General features: G+C 39.4%; 1 protein-coding gene across 1 annotated transcript in view; it reads right to left on the bottom strand.

Annotated features, from left to right (window-relative positions):
* Positions 1-5,299: 5,299 nt before the first annotated feature.
* Positions 5,300-18,655, bottom strand: part of vps33a (VPS33A core subunit of CORVET and HOPS complexes) — a 59,270-nt gene continuing 45,914 nt past the window's right edge. The window contains exons 11-13 of the mRNA XM_069933251.1: positions 10,722-10,859; positions 7,975-8,143; positions 5,300-7,410 (exon numbers count right to left, since the gene is read on the bottom strand). Of these exons, the coding sequence (XP_069789352.1) occupies positions 7,217-7,410; positions 7,975-8,143; positions 10,722-10,859 (501 nt within the window). The 3' untranslated portion in view covers positions 5,300-7,216. The remainder of the gene's footprint in view (positions 7,411-7,974; positions 8,144-10,721; positions 10,860-18,655) is intronic.

Here is an 18,655-nt window from a genome sequence, read left to right as displayed (position 1 = left end):
TCCGGATCGTATTATGTGATCCAAGGACACGGCAAATAATCTTCTATTTCGTTAGGCGAAGTTTCTCGTTTGGTAAAAGCGTTGCATCCATCTCATTGGAAGCATCTCTTCTCTCTTACGGATCAGGTGCCGATCACTTAACGACCAGTAAGTATGTCGTCCATCCAGCTATAACCAACGCTCCCAGTAGGACCGTGTAACTGAAGAGGACGAAGATGAGGAGTTCTTTCAGCACCCGGAGGTAGTGGACAGCGAACGAATCTGCCCGGCTCTTTCTGCCAGCCATCGGAAAATGGGTGTTGGCCACTCGAAGGAGAGCAGGTTCCAGCAAGGGTCTCTCCCAACTTCTGCCCGTCACCCCTCTATCCGAAAACAATGCAGAACATAATGTGAAGTTAAATAACTCCATGATCAGACATTGTGCTGTTACCGAAGAAAAGGTCAAACGATCTCATTTAAAATCCCAAAGCTTCACTTTTTAAAAAAACAAAGTACTTACAATAACGAGATCACTCCAGACACATACAACCCGATTTTTAGCGGTGATGTGACCAAAAGACCGAAACGTTTATTGACTCGATAAAGCAGAGGAACACAGTTACAATGACTTGCGAATGGTGCGGGATATTTTAATATAAATTTTTAATACTGTGGAAGTTTCCTTCACATTAGTCTTCAACTCAGCTTTGGGTTTTAGTGTCGAGGGTTTAGCTTCGAGATTTATAATGATAGAGCAGCTGCCAAGATCGAAACACGGTCGATCGATTTTCGTCAATAACTTTTAGTGGGATGGCAGATACGGAAGGAGCGGCATCAGCTGTTGACACTTTACAAATGACCGTGACCATCACAAGACATTAAAAATGAAGTTATGGATGAAGCATCTTATTTTTTTGTAGAGCGTTGCCCTGTGAAAAAAAGTCTTAAAAATAATCCTTTGATTGAGACTATAACAGGTGTCGATGACCAGGTTTTGACAAAGTTGGGGTGCCCGTCAATATCCGTTTATAAGGTTCCCCAAACCTCTCGGCTTCCCTCGGTTCAATTAGAATGTGTACCACAGATTGTTGAGGTTTGCTAATACCGAGAGGACCATTTTAGTTTAAAATTCCCCCCCCCCCCCCACCACACACATTCCCTGTGTCTGGCGTGGACCAGCAGGTTCTGGCTGCCCCCTCGGTTCATCCATTCCGGGAATGACAAAAGGTTAGAAAACTACATTTACTTTTCTGCTCTATGGTTGAAAACTTAAAGGCACAAGTTGGGGGGCATTCACTGGACCCAGCTGCCTCTCCCGCACTGAGAAGTCCTTACCTTCAGGAAACTTTCCCCCCCAAAACGAAAGCACCACCGTCGTACTTTTCAACGGTACAAAAAAAATAATTTAGGAATAGAAAGGCCCGAAGACAAATCCTGTCCTGCTCGTCAGATGACGAGGCTCACATTCATCCTGTTGTTTGTGCCAAGCTGATGGAATAGGTGTGGCCGTGGGCATTAAAGTAACAGAAACCTCAAGCGCTCAGGAAACGACGACGAATCCGTCCAAAAGCAGGAAGGACAGTTTGCGTGAATTATTCCCCATTGACCAGAAAGATCTCCCCCCCCCCCCCCCCCAATAGAACGTACAAAATGGGAAATAGAACAGAAAACTCGGGTCGAAAGGAAATTGAGCACAGGGTGAACGCAATGGTAGAAGTGGCTAGGATTGCGGTGTCTAATTAAAGCCTTTATTTGCGACGTATTAAAAATACAGAACTCCCCAGTGCAGACACACACGGCCGCCCGGGACCTGGTATCGTCAACTCCGGGTAGAAGATAGACAGTAGGGTCAAATGAAGGTGGTAAAACGATTTCAGATTGTTTTAAAAGATATGTGGAACAAGTTGTGTTCTCTTGAAAAAAAAAATTTCCACAATCACAACAAATTTAGAAATCCGGTCGTATTTATTTTGCAACATTGTTCTGATACACTGAGTTTCCGATGTGGTTCGAACATTCGGAATTACCGGATTAACATGAACCAAGAGGATCAATTATCAGCCTGCGTGGCACGGAAATCCTCAGTTATTTGTGTACAAGAGAAAACTTGGGGGGGGGGGGGGGGTGGAGACCCTCAAGCGAACAGAAAAGTCAGGCAAGAATTGTTATTTCATCAATCCTGGATCAAAATGCTCTGGCAACAGGCACATTATCCCCTGCCAACCAGGAGCAAATGGGCCTCTAATCCAATCAGGACTTCCTGCGATCAAATCATTGCCTCGTCCACTGCTGTCTTCAGAGGATACAGGCCATTAACGAGCTGATCAGCAAAGCTATTAGCGGTAATTGCTCCTCTGGAGACCAAGTCCAATCGAGGCTTGCTGCTCTTTTGCTGTTTAGTAAAAACAACTTTATGGCGTATTTTTTTTAAAAGCAAAGAAAGTGCCCATTATGGAATTATCCAGATAACAGAATCGACGCACATTAACTACAGCAGGTGACCTCCTGCATCGCTCTTGAACTGTGCTGAGCATCTGGGCCCTGATTCTACATCCTCCAGTCACTCCCCACCTCCACAATTGGAGTGAGTTGACAGATGATGGAAGCGCCATGGATTTGACAGCTAGTTAGAGACTTCCCTCATTTTGATCAAAGGTTGCGACCCCAAAATGTTGACATTTTTTTCCCTCCCAGTGCTCCCATCTTGATGAAGGGTTCCGACCTGAAACGTCTTCCATTCGTTTTCCCCATCGGTTGCTGCTCGACCCAGTTTGTTTGTTGCTCCAGATTCCAACATTTGCAGTTTCCTACGCCTCTGGCTGCCTTTGAGAAACTGCCCAGCCCAACATGTTAGAACTCTCTCCAGAACCCAGACACCGCAAGTTAGCTAAGAAAAAAAAACCTCTTCAAGTGTTTCTTATCAATGTCAATGCAAGATGATGAGAATAAAATGGATAATGTTGAAAACGACATCTAGGTCACAGAAGATGTTCCCTTTCAACCCTCATCCACGCTTTCCTGTACAATTGTTCCAAGCTCTGTGGGCAAGCAGTAATCAAGTGCATCAACCTTCTGGCCATGTCATCATAAAGATTCCCCACTCCGATCAACATCTCTTGACACTACTAAGTTCAGACAGAAGGTTCAGAAGCCTAAAGTCCAACACTTTTTTGGTTCAAGAACATTTTCCCACAACAATCAGGCACCTTAACCTACACAGGGAGGGACCTGCAAAAGATCTGTCTGCACTATTGAAACACCACATCCCAGTCCCCCCACTAACTGCAACTCATCTTTTAATATTTATATTCCTCCTCATGACACAAAGTGGTAATTTCATTTTGATTATGCTGTTGGCATATCTGAAGTATTTGTATGGCATTTAACATGCATTTCTACATTAAATTAACCAGTGTTTTCATTATCCTTCGAGGAAGAATGTTTCAGACCCCTCTTTATCTTAATGCATTTAAAGCTAGTTCAGGTTTCTTTGATTTTATCTCCCACTATGTGTTCACAATTTTCCACAACTCTTGTCAGAATGGTGCAATTGGCCTCACCTTGGATACATCGCTCGCTGTTCCTTTAACCAAAAAATTAATGTAGAACGTAAATAACCAAGGTGTCAGTTTCGATCCTTCTGCTATCCCACCAACTTCCCCCACATTGAAATTGCCACCGCTTGTTGGTTTCTGTCATTTCAATCTTCTGCACTTTTATCAGCCCTGCCATCAACAGTTGTGTGCAACTGCATTGTGCGGCACAAGAGAATTTACGAAAGTAGCACAACGGCCTCAACTTCTCAAACTGACTGCATAGTTCATGCAAATGGCTCATCCTCCACTGAATTCCAGGTTCTTGCTCAATTCACACAGTGCTTAAGAATATTTCAAAGATTCAAAACACTGAGGAAAGATTTCTTAATCTTAGTCCAAACTGAACAACCCTTCAACCAAGTTTTGTGTTTCACTCTTTTCCCACTAAATGTGTGTTCAACTAAAATGTTACTGTGTACATACAAATTTATACTCTTTTCAAACCTCCTATTTGGATCTCTGCTCTCCTCCAGTACATATGAAACTGTAATCACTCCAGTCAGTGGATGGAATTCTATTCCAGAACTCATGCTCCTCTCTCCCCAAGGTCTATCTCCTTCTCGGCTTTTGGTCACTACTCTCATCTCCTGAAGTTGGTCAGTGCTCGATTTTTGTTTGATAATATTTCTGTGGAGCTTTTTGAGATGTACTTATTGCATCTAAGCACACAATAAGACACTCTGTTACAATGGCTAGTTATTGCATCTAATGGCTAGTTATTGTATCTAAGCACACAATAAGACTGTTACGATGGCTAGTTATTGCATCTAAGCACACAATAAAAAACACTCTGTTGCAATGGCTAGTTATTGCATCTAAGCACACAATAAGACACTCTGTTGCAATGGCTAGTTATTGCATCTAATGGCTAGTTATTGCATCCAAGCACACAATTATTCACTCTGTTACAATGGCTAGTTATTGCATCTAAGCACACAATAAGACACTCTTACAATGGCTAGTTATTGCATCTAATGGCTAGTTATTGCATCCAAGCACACAATAAGACACTCTTACAATGGCTAGTTATTGCATCTAATGGCTAGTTATTCTATCCAAACACACAATAAGACACTCTGTTACAATGGCTAGTTATTGCATCTAATGGCTAGTTATTGCATCTAAGCACACAATAAGACACTCTGTTGCAATGGCTAGTTATTGCATCTAATGGCTAGTTATTGCATCTAAGCACACAATAAGACACTCTTACAATGGCTAGTTATTGCATCCAAGCACACAATAAGACACTCTGTTGCAATGGCTAGTTATTGCATCTAATGGCTAGTTATTGCATCTAAGCACACAATAAGACACTCTGTTACAATGGCTAGTTATTGCATCTAATGGCTAGTTATTGCATCTAAGCACACAATAAGACACTCTTACAATGGCTAGTTATTGCTTCTAATGGCTAGTTATTGCATCCAAGCACACAATAAGACACTCTGTTGCAATGGCTAGTTATTGCATCTAATGGCTAGTTATTGCATCTAAGCACACAATAAGACACTCTGTTGCAATGGCTAGTTTTAATACAATAATTTCAATCTTGTAGTTTGTGATGTAAAAATGTGCCAATTTTACATTTTTCGTGTCCAACTACAATTTTAAAATGAGATAATCAAGAAAGGGCTACGAAGTTTCAAGTATGGGCAGCTTATAACGACAAATGAGGCAGCAGCAAAGATACTAAGTACGTGACTTTTCTTGGAACACAACAATATGATAGGATTATTTATTATTCAAAGAAATGGTACAAGTTATCCAAGGCAAACAAATCACAAAAACTTGCATTAATAGTCCATTAAAGTACAGAAAAGCAGCAGAGGTGCAGACTAAATTTATCCAAAATTCTGGGAGAAAGCAAGTCACAACCACAAATCAGTTAATATTCGACATGTTACTAACATTCTCCACAATCAGGGTAAAGGCAGAAAACTGGAGACTGCCAGCTTTAATTCAGTGGTTTGTGTACTAATTGTGTGAAATAAATGCTTATTAAAGCCAAAGTACATTTTAGAAGTAGCTAATTCCTGACCAAAACTACAATCTGACCATAAGTTAATTGTATGAACAGGAATTAATTACTTGAATTAACAACAACAGCAGGCACATGCTGCTGTATTTGACTAGTAAATCGAGAGGTTAAATATAAATAAAATCTTGCATTATCATGGTTGAATTTTATGCTGAAAGCTGGCACTAAAAACTAATGATTTAAATAGCTGGCCTGCTACCTGTAACTGAAATGTGATCAATTCCTTTGAGCAATTAAGAAGGGCTGATGAAGGGCTCAAGCCCAAAATGTCAGTATGCTATATAAAGAACACTGTTTGACCTGCTGAGTTTCTCCAGTGTTGCGTTTTTACTGATCACAAAGTCTTTTTACTAGACACCAAGTCTTAAAATATGAGATGTACCAGAAAGGTTACAGGGAAGATAAAATCAGTTACTGGCTTAGACTAAAGACAATTATTTGATACAGCATGAATTAAAAATATCAAAGACAGCAGGCCAAAATGTAATGATTTATTTTAATGTACTTGTTTCTCACAATCTAGGTACTGTTGAAGTCAATTGCTGTTGCCCATCTCTAACTATCCTGCAGGAGCTACCTTCTTGACTGCTACAGCCCTTTTGCCAAAGGACCTCCCAGCCTTCTGATGGAGTGTGACTTCTAAGATTTGGATCCAGTATGATGATGGACCAGTGATATATTTCCAAATCAGGATGAGGTGTACCATCAGGTGTGCCCTTGTCCTGCATGGTCAAGGTGGTTTAGTTTGTGCTCTCAGGGTAACCCAGGCAGTGCATTTGTGTAGATCCACATTCTGCCAGTACTGGCTGTGGCTAGTAACATTTCATAAAACAGCACATGAACTGTGTTTTGGATTTAGACTGTGTCGAATACAAAAATAAGGAAATATTGTTGGATTGTGCAAGATTTGGAAAGGAGTATTAAGTATTGAGAAATGTTTTATGAATTTTACCACAACAGAACTTCTAACCTCATGGCAGGAGAAAACCGAAGAGCTAAAATAAATAAACTATAAAGCTTTTGCATTTTATTTATTTCACTGGCACAATACCCAAAGAAACGATCTGCTCCACCTGCATTACATTTCCCCACACTACATCTCAGTTGCAAGAAACAACAAACTGGGTTTCTTGAAATTCTTGAATTTTATACATAGGGAGATTAAATAAGATGATATTGTTCAATTTGCACATTACTTCTGCAATGGAATTTTGCATACCAATAAAACAAAATACAGAAAGTCCCCAGAGTTGGAGTAACAGCAACTCTGGGAACATGTGCCTCACTCCTATTTTGTAATTATGCATTACCTATGCCTACTTATGGCACTATACTTCAAATTTCAGGAAGAAACTTGCATGAATGGTCAACCTATTGTCAGGTTAATGGCAATTCTGACACCACTTTCAAAGGGTCAGTTCTGCTATATTGAAGTCCACAGACAGCCATAAGCACATTGCTATGCTAAATTACAGGCTGTGCTCATTTCAACTTCCTTTGCTGAGGTATAACAATCACAATTCCAAATGTTACTGGAATCAGTAATCACTTCAGGAACAAAACATTCATCTGGATTGAAATTGTCTATGGCATTATTCTCTCAGAATAGAGATGCCTCCAATTTGTCCATCATAGATTCAATCCAGGTTTTCCCATTTATTAGTTTTGTGGTGGCAATAATATATTCTGTACCTCCTTCTTCCATTTGGGATAAGAATCTAAGTGCTGCGATTTCAGCATATGTCACACCTCCAAGAAAGAACACCAGAGTGACTCTGTTCTCTCCTTGCTGGCCTAAAGGGCAAGAGAAAAGGAAGACAGATTTTAAGTTCCAAGCTTATTTAAAAATAAACAAGCTCCTTAGAATACATAACTCTTGCAATTTCAGTCATTTTCATTTCTCTTCCCCTAGCACCCTCCATCTAGAATAACTAATTGAAACAGCAAAGGACAATTTCAACAGGGATAAAAAGCGCATGGTAGATTGTATTCAGTGAGTGAATTTCTTCCTGTTAAGAATATTTAGATTCCCCCCCCCAAAGATATGAATGCTGCTGCAACCAATTCCTGTAATTTGTTTCTACTACATTTCACATAGGAAACAGAGAAATGGAAGCATAAATGAGCTTTTTTTTTAAAAAAAGTCTTCTACGTTAAAACAAGTTAATAGCTTTGGTGTCAAACATGAAAATTAGACATTAGTTGCATTCATTTGAGAAATATGACAAAGTTCAACTGTTTAATGGCCTTATTTTTCTTCACCAGTAAGCACTTTGCAGTGATGTGGCAACTGGAGGAGAAAACAGCCAAGCGGCCAGATCTACCGCTACACCGTGCGGGCCTTTCTCGGTCACTTACGTTTTTTATATAGTCCAGAAGGCAGTTGCTGTCTTTCTTCAAAATGAGGCCCTGGCAGCAGCTTTAACACTTCCTCGATGCTCCGCCAGCCAGGCCGAGCCAGTAATTGCGTTAATCGAACACTCAGCGGAGCATAACCACTGTACACATAGGAGATATCATTGGGATTCTAATGCAGGAAAAATTAAAATAAAAATTAACCTCCAGTGGGGCAATCAAAAAAAAATCCAATGTCGCAATGAAAATCAGCTTTACAAAGATACCCGATATGCTGGTAAATAAGAAAATCTGCAGATGCTGAGTTCGCTGCAAATACACAGGACTCAGGCCTGAAGTGTTGACTTGCCTTTATCTCTTATGGATGCTGTGTGACTTGCTGAGCTTTGCCAGCCCTTTTGTGTACCTGATGTTCTACTGGTTGGGAACTTTCAAATGCAATAACTAATTTGGCAAGTTAAATAATGTCAATCAAATCCAAAGTTGAGATTGTTCAATGAGTGAGCCAGTGGGAAATGAAAGATCCAGGTTATTTGACTCCACCTGGCAAGTTGAAGCCGTCACATTTATTCCCAGTCAAATAGCATCCTTTACTTCTACAGTGAATACCAATTAGATTTCTGAACTCTGCATGCCTGTAATTCTGACCTATTGATCATGTCTCAATTTAACACTTCTTTCACTGGTGGCCTGGATTTTGGCTGCTATGGTCCCAAGCCATACGGATGCAAAGGTTGAAAAAAAGATACTTCACAGTTAATGCGGCACATATTCATGACACCTCAAGCTCGATCAGCAGCGATACTTGGAACTATTACAAGTCATCCAGAAAAAGTTTGAAAACCCCACTGTTTTAATCAACCTAATTAACTTGTTATATAACTCCAAAGGAAATGGGCCAATGACAATTTTTCTCAAGCAAAATATTTAAATAACAATTGGGTCTAGAGCAGTGATTCTCAACCTTCCCTTCTCATTCACATACCACCTTAAGCAATCCCTTACTAATCACAGAACATTTATGTAATAGGGATTACTTAAAGTGGTATGCGAGTTGAAAGAAAAAAGTTGAGAACCATTGCTTTAAATGGAGTGTTACGAGCCCAAAGGACCCCAAGAACCAGCAGCAATAGACATTCACCAAGACAAGTAGTTACTTAAACAAAAGTTGTTTTTAATTAACTTTAAACATGAAAACAGAATCATACTTTAACTTATCTCTATACTTAACTAACCCAAATTAACCCCCTTCTCATTCTAAGCGCACGTGTATGTAATGGGTGTGTAAATTTAAGAAAAGTTATTTGGTTCACAATTCAATCTCACTTCTCCTTCTTCCAAGTTCTCTGGATGCAGACAATTCTTATATTGTGCACAGAATTTAACATGTATAAAGTTCACCAGGCTTTGGTGCTCGAATGGTAAATGTTTATTGGTCAGGAAGGTACTTGTAGGGTTTGCAGAGAGAGATTTGTTGTTTCAGGATTTCCACAACTGAGCTACCACCATTAGTCACCTCAATGTCCCACTGATGAAACTTGCCCCATCAGGGTTTTCCAGATAGTAACCTCTTTCTTCAGGCTACCACCACAGAGTTCCTTTCTGTTCCACTTATTCCAAGAGAAACATCAGACAGATGGCACTTTCAGCCATCCACTGCTCTAGAACTTTCTGTTTCCATCCAACTCTTCCTGGCTTGCACTGTTCAGCTGCTTTCAGTGTCACACACACAAGCTGAGAAAGCTTCTTGAGATTGGTCTCACCTCTCTCTCTCCAACTGCCAGCTGCCAGGAAGCCCATGTAACTCCTCACTTGCAAAAACCCCCACCTTCAGCAAACCACAGGAGTCCTCTCTTGGTCAAGGTGTTGTCTTAGATAAACAAAACCCAGGAGTGACCCTTCTGTGAGCACTTTGCAGAAAGGTCAGAAGCCTTATAGTTATCCAACCATTCAGCTTGTCTCCAATTCCAAACAATGGTCTATTAATTTCATGATGTCATTTCAATTAGCACCTACCTGTGAAATGTGCATAAAAGTCTTCAAAGATCCTGCAATGTTACTGAATATGAATTCTTCAATCTTTCAAATAAGATCGGTTTTAAAAGCGATTTTAATTTTACCGAATTCTCCCAAATATTTATCCTTCATTACAGGAGTCTCTGACTGAGTTTGTTGTTGAGGAGTCTGATGGTGGTGCGAATTTTGTGGCACCTATACCTCTTACTTGATGAGAGCAGCGAGAACAGTCCGTGTGCTGGGTGGTGTGGATCCTTGATGATTGCTGCTGCTCTCCAACAGCAGCGTTCCCTGTAGATGTTCTCGATGGTGGGGAAGGTTTTGCCTGTGATGTCTTGGGCTGCGTCCACTACCTTTTGCAGGGCTTTACTCTCAGGGTGTTGGTATCCCCATACCAGACCGTGATGCAGCTGGTCAGCACATTATCTACCATACATCTGTAGAAATTTTCCAGGGTTTCTGATGTCATACCAAACCTCTGTAAACTCCTGAGGAAGTAGAGGAAATGACGTGCTTTCTTCACAATGCCATTAGTGTGTTGGGTCCAGAGAAGATTCTCTGAGATAGTGTCTCCTAAGAACATATATTTGCTCACCCTCTCCACTTCTGGTCACTGGATTGTGCACTTCTGGTTTTCCCTTCCTGAAGTCGATCATCAGTTCCTTGGTTTTGGTGACATTGAGAGTGACATTAAAATGGCATAATTCATAATGAATATCCCTGAACCAACTAACCTGTTCATTGATGTCATCCATCCATAGACGCAGAGTTTTTCTTATTGTTGGATAATTATTTCTAGCGCTTGTCTGAGGTTTTAGCAATCCAGCCTTTTCTAGATTATTCAGAGTTAAAATGTGCTCATAACCATAAGTCTGAAATATAAAACATTTATGCATTAATCATGCAATAAGAAAATCAAGTCATTTTTAAATTCAATTCTATATAGTCCTTAAAAAAAATACGTTTAGAATCTAAAACTTTTTTTTTTAGTGACCATGAAATTGCAAAAGGATACTGGCCTTTATGGTATCTCTAACACATTAGCACCAAGGTCCCCTGCAATGATCTGTGACACAAATGTGCTATGGCGCACAATCTTGTATCATCAGCGAGCTCAACTAACATAATTTCTTCCAAAACCTAGCCTCACCTCAGCTGTACAGTACCTTTCCTCCAGCTTTCACAACCAACCTTCTGCTCCCTCCAGAAATAAAAATTGAAGAAAAATATCCCCTACTGAAGACATTTCCTTCAACAAAGCCTTGAAATCTTTGGAGTCATTTACAATTTATTGAATGAGATGAGAATCACGTTACAGCCAGCTATAACATGGGGCATCCACAAACAATTGAACCACCATTATGAATCGTGAATGCATTTCTTAACTTGCAATCCAGAGAGAAGAGTGTTAGGAAATTAATTTCTGAAATACATGACATTGCCCTCTGTTGCCTCCAGCATTTCTAGTATTCCTCAATAGCTGTGTACAAAATTATATGCACAAATAAAATATTTTTTTTCTGCTCGTCACTGCAGCTGTAACTCATTATAAAGTGCTGAGTGATATGGAGAATTCTTACCCTTATTTACAGAAAGGTTACATGAATGAAACTCACTTTTCACACTATCTGTTCATCTATAAATTTGAGAGAAACTCAGCAAATCAATTTTTACCTTTAAAAACATGGCAAAAAGCATTTGGAAAACTGATTACAAATACCCAAATACTGTTGTTCATGAGGTTATTTGTGCCTATTATAACATTTTAATCAATGCAACTTTTAGTCATTAAAATTTATAGTTTAGGATGATGTTATTTCACCTGACAGAAAGCCAGGTGATCATTGAGGGGAGATCATATGCATCTTCTGCAATACATTCACACAATACAAGCATCACTGGCTAAGACAGCAACTGAAGCCAGACACAACTGGTCACAGGATAGCGATGATGAGCCACCTTCTTGAGCTGCTGCAATCGTTAAAGAGAAGGCAATCCCAGAGTGCTGAATTACTCAGAGAGCAATTCCAATCTGACCCAGCAAAGAAAGAACAGGAATGCATTTTCAAGGGAGGCTCGTGAGCAACTCGGGAGGGAACGTACAAATGGACAATTTTTCACGTTGCCCTTTTCCTTTGAGAGGGCAGAAATTACTGGTTTGAAAGGATTATTGAACAACATTTCCTGCTTTGTCCTGAACTATGAATTTTGAATGTTGTTGGGCTGTGGTCTTGTATTCAAGGAGAGCATCTCATGTATTTCTGACATCTCCTTTGTTGATTCTGGAACGGCTTTCAGCTTGTAGAAGTCAAGTCGCACTGCACCCAATGTAAGCAATTTATCGGATTTAGTTTCTGTGAAATTACATCTCTCAGAATGTTAAGGGGGAATGATTACAGCAAGTATTGGTTTTACTGTTGAAAGTCAAGGTGCTTTGTTTGAAACTATAGGTACCAGGGCCTTGTGGCATGAAAGGTCAACAGCAAATTGCCCAGGTTGTAAGCTAGAATGCAGTCTGAAATTTGAAAGCAACTAAACATCGTTAACAGCAAGCACCATCTCTCTTGCAGCAAAGTCTTTTGCCGAGATGGTTAACCTCCAACAGTCACCATGCTCCTTTGTGCATCGTTCTGACTTTAGCCAATGAAGTCATTTCAAGGATACAACATTTAACTGCAAGCTACAAGCTGCTCTCATTTTCTCACCTATCGCTGTCATACTGGTCTTTTATCCAAATGCAGCAGGGGTCCGGAACAGAGCAGTCACAGTGCAATGCACACTGAGGGGCATCAATCAGCCATCTAGCAAGCATGCGCACTTGACGGAACCACTGATGATATCTTGTATCATTTCTCTGACAATTCTGAAGACAACTAGCGACAATTAGAAGTATTGAATTTTTTTTTTTTTTTAAGGACAGGACACATCTGACTACAAGGGAAAAGTAGAGCAATATAATAATGAATTTATTGTCATATATAGTACAATGTACACGTGCACAAAATTTTAACTTGGTGAACAGGTACCTTGGTTAAAAAAACAACTACAAAACAAAAAACTAAAAATATAAAAAACTACAATGGCATACTTAATTAAATAGAGACAAATAAAAATGTGGACAATAAATCAGTTATCCTAGTGTAAAATAAAAGGTGAAACGAGTTTTTAAGCAACATTATCAGGGTCCCCACAGGCCCCCATTCAATTCAGTCCCTACAGCCACTCACTGATATCACATAGGATGAATGACATTGAGTGAAAACCAACTGTTCTGATAGTGAACTCCTGATGAGACGCAGATAATTATCCACTCAGCTCTTTTAAATCTTAGTGTCTGCAAACACTTCAGCACTTGCATGGAGATGGCCAGTCTCACCTTCCTGTTAAATGAATTGTTCACAACTACTCCTGATTGGTCAAAAATACCAGTTGATTCCAGAGTGAAACACAAACATCTGCAGATGCTGGTGACTGCATAAAAAGACAAAAATGTTGGAGAAACTCAGCAGCTCTCAACTCGACCATTGGAGGTAAAGGTAATATAGCCAATGTGTTGGGCCAGAGCAAAAAGCCTGAATAAAAAGGCTGGGGGAGAAGAGAAGAAAAGGCAAGGAGAGGAGCACATGCCAGCAGACAAAAGGAGAGGAGAGAGTTGATCAGGGGAGGAGTGGCTCAAGCTGAAAAGAGACAGAAGGGAAAATGAGAGTGAAAAAAGGAGAAATAGGGATTGGTCGGGGGGGGGGGGGGGGCTAACAGAAACTGGAGAAGGGCACCCAGACGGAACACGGTGTTGCTTCTTGTATTTGCATGCGGCATCAGTCTGGCAGTGGATGAGAACATGGATAGACATGCTGGCATATGGTAGGGAATCAAAATGGGTTGCCACTAGGAAATCCCTGCCACTGCAGCTGACAGAGCCAAGGTGCTGAATGAAACGATCTCTAGAAATAATTTTCCATCTACAAAAGTTGATTTCTCTAATTAGCATGTAGCCAGTCCTATATTTTAGCTTCAAGTTGACACCTCATCATTAAGAGTCATATGATGGAGTAGTAAAACCAGCCCTCTCCAGAAAAAAGTCAAGACAAAGTTCAACAAACATAAAATATAAGAAATAGAAGATAAAGTTGTAGAGAAGAGAAAGAAGATGGCACCCAAGAAGGAAAAAGTAAAAACTATGGGAAAAGAAGAAGAAAAGTCACCAGAAAAGAAAGAAGGCCTTACCTACACGAAGGAACAATGGAACCGTGGCGGCGAGAATGTCCATTCTCAGAAGTTGGTGCTGGCCCTGCGGAGTCATGACCCCCAGACCGGTGGACTGCAAAAATGGCACTCTGAGCCAAACAAAAGTGTGCAACTGTGCATGCGCGAGGAGTCACACATGAGCAGTGCAAAATCAAAGGTAAAAGAAAACACCAACGGGGAGGGGGTCTCAGCCGAGCAGCGGGTAATCACGACGTGACCAGCTGAGGGACGCCCGACACCAGGGCTCTCAGCTGGAAGATGAGGAAGGCGGCAGGAGAGGGAGTGAGATACCAGGCGAGGAAGAAAGCCGATGGGGTGAACGGCAAGAGGAGCAGCAGCAGGTGGCCCGACAGATGAGCAGCCCAGAAGGGGAGGACCAACAGCAAGAGGCCCAGCAAGAAGAGGCCTGACAAAGTGATACAAGCAACTCATCAGGAAAATCAGAAGAGATACAGATACAAAGAAAATAAGACACAAACACAGGTACAGACACAGAAGAAGAGGAAGAAGACCAAGATTTTCACAGAGAAATAGAAGGTAAAACAGAATGACAGAATATAACCATATAACCATTTACGGAGCAGAAACAGGCCATGTTGGCCTTTCGAGTCCGCACCAGTTCACTGATTTTGTGCGCCCTCTTCAGGCATTGGTCCCGGTAGATCTTCATTCAATAACGATGGGCGAATTCAATGCAGGTGGAATCAGTCATAGAAATGATTGTGAAACGTGTAGATAAAGCTTTTTTTAAGAGCATTAAAAAAATAGTTGTTATTAGAATTTAGTGCAATTAAAAGAAAGGTGAAAAGAACAGAAGATAAAATGGAAAGATTAGAACTAGTCGTGACAGAAATAGGGAAAAGAGTAGAAAATGTGGAAGAATAAGAAACGGCTGTAGAAATGGAAGTAAACGACCCAAGGGGAAAATTGGAAGAAAGTGACTAAAAAATTAAAGAGAGACAAGAGTTGTTAGCTCAGAAAATTGATATGTTGGAAAATTATAGGGCGAAACAACATAAAGATAGTGGGCCTGAAGGGAGGGTGAAGAAGGCACAGACATGAAGGAATTTATAAAAGGATGGATCCTGAAGTGTAGAGCTCGTCGAAAGAACCAAAGACTTGTTGATCCAAACCAAGGCTTTTATTAGCAAAAGACCGGAGCTCTTCACAGGTGGCCGACCAGTCCGGAATGATCCGACCTGGCTAGGGACACAACCCTTTAAGGCCCAAACAATAGGTGTGGCTTAGCTCTCAGCCAATCGCTGTAAGCACAGTCTAGATACAGTAACTATATACACTATGTACATTGGTGATAGATCTGTACTATCACATGAAGGTCCTGGGAACGACAGAAATACAGGAAGGAATGGAAATAGAAAGGGCACACAGAGGACTAGATCCAAAACTGCAGATACATCAAAAACCAAGATCCATCTTAGTAAAATTTTTGAGATATACGACAAGGAATAAAGTTAGAGAAGATAATAAGCCATTGGAATACAAGGGGTCAAAAATTATTTTTTTACCCAGACATAAGTTTTGAACTCTTAAAGAAGAGGAAAGAGTTTAGTACAGCAAAATCGATCCTATGGAAAAAAAGGTTATAAATTCATGTTAAGACATCCAGCCGTGCTTAAAATATTTACACCCGGGGAGCAAAACAGATTGTTCTTGGATCCGAAGGAAGCACAAGAATTCACAGAGCGTTTGCAGAACAGAAGGAGAGATGAAGAGATGTAATAAGAATGAAGAATGGCGATAAAGTATGTATAAAGATGTAAAAACAATGTATATGTAAAGAACTAAAGAGGGAAAAGAGAAGGGAAGGAAGGAAGGGGAAAAAAAGGAAGAGCTTTGTAATATGTGTAAAAAAAAATGTTTTCTTGGGGGTGGTTGGGGGGAGAGAATAACTGTCACTGCAAAATGAGTTGACGCTTGCGAGCAAGATCGCAATCCAAATGGAAAGGGGAGTTGTGATTGCCCGCCAAGGGATAAGGGGCAACTCAGAGGGGGGGATTTGGGGTTAAGGTAATATTGGGTGTGGGAATTGTTGGAGTATTTTATGTTTTAAATTTGTTGTCATACTTTGAGTTTAATAAGGGAAAACAGATGAAAATGGGGAAAAGGGGGATGAAGGTGGTGAGGAAGCGGTAATGAGGTGTAAACAAGATATAAGATGGCCACGTTGAACTATATGACTATAAACATTAAAGCAATACATAACCAAATTAAAAGGAAGAGGTAATTAAATTTACTGAAAAAAGAAAAAATAGATATAGCATTTGTGCAGGAAAAGCATCTAAATGAAGAGGAACATAACAAATTAAAGAGAGACTGGGTAGGACACGTAGCGGCAGCATCATATAATTCAAAAGCTCGAGGTGTAGCTATATTAATTAATAAAAATGTACCAATCAAAATAGAGGAGGAAATAATAGATCCAGCAGGGATGTATATAATGGTAAAGTTTCAGATATATTCAGAATTTTGGAATTTGTTCAATACATATGCACCTAATGAGGAGGATCAAAAGTTTATGCAGGATATTTATTTGAAGATTGCAGATACACAAGGAAATATATTGATAGAAGGGGATTTTAACCTTAATTTGGATCCAATGGTGGATAAAACTGGACAAAAGACAAGCAAAAAGAATAAAGTGGCCAAATTTATGGTTAAATCAATGCAGGAAATAAAACTTATGGACATATGGAAAAGGAAACATCCAAGAGAAAAGGAATATTCATATTATTCGAGTAGGCATAAAACATACTCAAGGATTGATATGTTTTTGTTGTTGGCCCATATTCAAGGGAGAGTTAGGAAAAGTGAGTATAAAGCTAGACTACTATCTGATCATTCACCTCTGTTATTAGCAATAGAACTGGAGGACATCCCACCAAGAACATATAGATGGAGATTGAACTCCATGCTAACTTAAAAGGCAGGAATTTAGAGAGTTTATTGAATGCCAAACTAAAATATATTTTAAAATAAACACGGAATCAGTGAAAGACAAATTTATATTATGGGACGCCATTAAAGCCTTCATTAGAGGACAGATAATAAGTTATGAACTAAGATGTAAAAGAACTACAATCAGGAAATAGAGCAGTTGGAAAGGGAGATAGTAAGTACAGAAAAGAAACTATTAAAAAGGGATGATATAACGAAAAAGAGAATTGGCAGACAAAAAAATAAAATACGAAACATTACAAATGAACAAGGTGGAGAAGAACATTATGAAAATAAAGCAAAAGTATTACGAACAGGGAGAAAAAAAATACATAAAATATTAGCCTGGCAACTTAAAACAGAACAAGCTAAAAGAACTGTATTGGCATCAAGGAAAAATGACAAACAAATTACATATAACCCAATAGAGATTAATGAGAACTTTAAGGAATTTTATGAACAATTATACCAAACTGAAAACGAGGGGAAAGATGATAAAGTAGAAGAGTTTTTAGCTAAAATTGAACTGCCGAAATTGCAAGAAGAGGAGCAAAACAAACTGATAAAGCCATTTGAAATAGAGGAAGTACAGGATATATTAAAAAAGCTACCGAACAATAAAATGCCTGGAGAGGATGGATTCCCAATAGAATTCTATAAAACATTTAAAGAGTTATTAATTCTTCCTCTCCTGGAAGTAATGAACCAGATAGAAGAAACACAAAACTTGCCAGTTTCATGTAAGACACCAATAATTACAGTAATATCAAAGACGGGGAAGGATCCACTAACACCAGTATCACATAGACCAATATCTCTACTTAATTCAGATTATAAGATAATAGTGAAATTATTAGCAAAGAGATTGGATGATTGTGTACCAAAAATAGTAAAACAAGATCAAACTGGATTTATTAAGAAAAGACGAACAGTGGATTATGTCTGTAAACTTATTAATCTAATTCAGGAACTTCAAGGAAATAAGAAGCCAACAGTTGCTGTTGCTTTAGATGCAGAAAAAGCCTTTGACAGAGTAGAGTGGAACTATTTATTTAAAGTATTAGAGGTTCAATCTACAAGAAAAATATATTAATTGGATTAAAGCATTGTATAATGGACGGTGAGCGAAGTTAACAGCAAATGGATATGTATTGAGACAATTTAAATTAAGTAAGTCATCTAGAAAGGGATGTCCCGTTATCCCCCTCATTGTTCACCTGAGCAATAGAACCATTTGCAGAATTGATAAGAACAGAAAATAAAATTAAAGGGATAAAAATAAAGGAGAAGGAGTAGAAAATCAACTTATTTGCAGATGACATCGTAGTATACCTAACAGAACCAGAAATATCAATCAAAGAATTACATAAGAAATTGAAGGAGTATGGAGAAATATCAGGGTACAAGATCAACGCAAATAAAAGTGAAGTGATGCCAATTAGCAACGCGGATTATACGGAATTTAAAA

This window comes from Narcine bancroftii, chromosome 4 (genome assembly GCF_036971445.1).
Source record: "Narcine bancroftii isolate sNarBan1 chromosome 4, sNarBan1.hap1, whole genome shotgun sequence".
Lineage (NCBI taxonomy): Eukaryota > Metazoa > Chordata > Chondrichthyes > Torpediniformes > Narcinidae > Narcine > Narcine bancroftii.
The sequence above is the reverse complement of the archived record's forward strand: the minus strand, read 5'-3'. Positions and strand labels throughout refer to the sequence as shown.